At 38.6% G+C, this 1,558-nt stretch overlaps 1 protein-coding gene across 1 annotated transcript; it reads right to left on the bottom strand.

Annotated features, from left to right (window-relative positions):
* Nucleotides 1-6: 6 nt before the first annotated feature.
* LOC111382970 lies at nt 7-1,376 on the bottom strand. Its single transcript, XM_023007018.1, has one exon. The coding sequence runs from the start codon at nt 1,260-1,262 to the stop codon at nt 894-896; it is 369 nt and encodes a 122-aa protein (XP_022862786.1). The 5' UTR covers nt 1,263-1,376; the 3' UTR covers nt 7-893.
* Nucleotides 1,377-1,558: the final 182 nt, after the last annotated feature.

Genomic DNA, 1,558 nt, shown 5'->3' with positions numbered 1-1,558 from the left:
AATTTCTCACTTGTTTGGGACATCATGATGAATCCTTTTATTCATTAATCACCACACCAAACATCAAAGTGCATACTGTAATTGTAAAGCTTCCTCTTTAAGAAGAAAAACGCCAGGCTCATTATACTCGTGGACCCTATAAAATCAAAAACCTACAAAAAAAGGTTCTGATACTGCTCTCAAGTAGAGACTTTCTAACTACTCAATCGAGCATGCACGATAGGTTGCTTTAGTAGGGTTGGGTAAAAAACCAGAAACCAAAGACAAAATTTCAATCCAGGGTAGACATAAACATAAATATGATTTAGATCCATTGATGAAAGTAGGCTTCTCACACGTGTTCCTACTGTGCGGTTCTTCCTCTTCCTCTTTCTCACATCGAGAGTCCGAAATGAATCCATAAAAATGTAATAGAAAAAGTTAATTATGTGGTAAATAACAAAACTAATGCACAAGCATCTTACCCCTGGTAACTAGTCAAATCATGATGAGTCGAAGAGCCAAACAGCACAAAGGAACCAATTAAACGCAAGGAAAGTAATGAAAACCTTGGACTGTGGAGAAGTAAATGAATCATTTGCACGACATATATAGTCTCAATCAAGAAATCCACCAACACATAACCACAGACCCTGATCATTTCACATCATATAATATCTTAGTTAAACGTTTCGGGAAAAAGATCTTATTAAAATTTTATTTAGGAATATTTTAAAATAAGTGCTCCAATGGAAGAGTAAATATCAACGGAGATGAAACCTTTAGACTCCAACTACTTAACCAGATGACCTGTTCGACGAATTGTTTAAACCGAGAAACGCAAAAATCCCCAAACCAACCACAACCCATATCAATTCACATCCCAAAATCCGAAAATGCAATCCAAAACAGGCTCAATAAATTACCTTAATTCCTGTAAATGGTTGGCGAAGTTCTTCTTCAGGTACAATAACAGGCCATTGCTCCCCGGCTTCGCGAAACATCTGCTCTGTCTCCAGGAAACTACCCTTGTCAAGAATCAAGTTGCGAATCGTCTGGGCCGGGGTTGAGGTGGCATCAAAGGTTTCCTCAACGCCGTTGACAAAGGTAACAGTGATCCTCGGCGGATAATCGTCCGTGCGGCGCTTCACCTGGACCTGGCAAGACGGGTTTGATTCCTTGGCCTTGCGAGCATTGCACTGTGCCAAGAACTCCATGCAAGAGGCTATTCGTGGGTCCAGCGCGTTGAACTCGATTCTGACCTTCGACAAGAACTTCAACATCCTGCGAATTGCAAGTTTTGGGTTCGGACCACCTCAATCTGATGTTGTGGGTTTTTTATTCAGTGTGAACTGTTTAGAATTAATTATCCGGAAAGAAGCCACAAGTTCAGAAAAATCGATGGTGACGCAGCAGCAGATGATTGGATCTTTTTTTTCTTTTTTCTTTTTTTCCCCCTCTTTCAATCAAGTTTGTCAAAATTTTAAATTATCTTTGACTTCGTAAAATAATAAAGTATTAGAAAAAATTAAAAAATTAAAATTAAAGAATTCTTCCGGAAAGGTAAATAACTTCAATG

The sequence above is a fragment of the Olea europaea genome, unplaced genomic scaffold (assembly GCF_002742605.1).
Source record: "Olea europaea var. sylvestris unplaced genomic scaffold, O_europaea_v1 scaffold25947, whole genome shotgun sequence".
Lineage (NCBI taxonomy): Eukaryota > Viridiplantae > Streptophyta > Magnoliopsida > Lamiales > Oleaceae > Olea > Olea europaea.
This window is presented reverse-complemented; position numbering and strand designations above follow the sequence as displayed.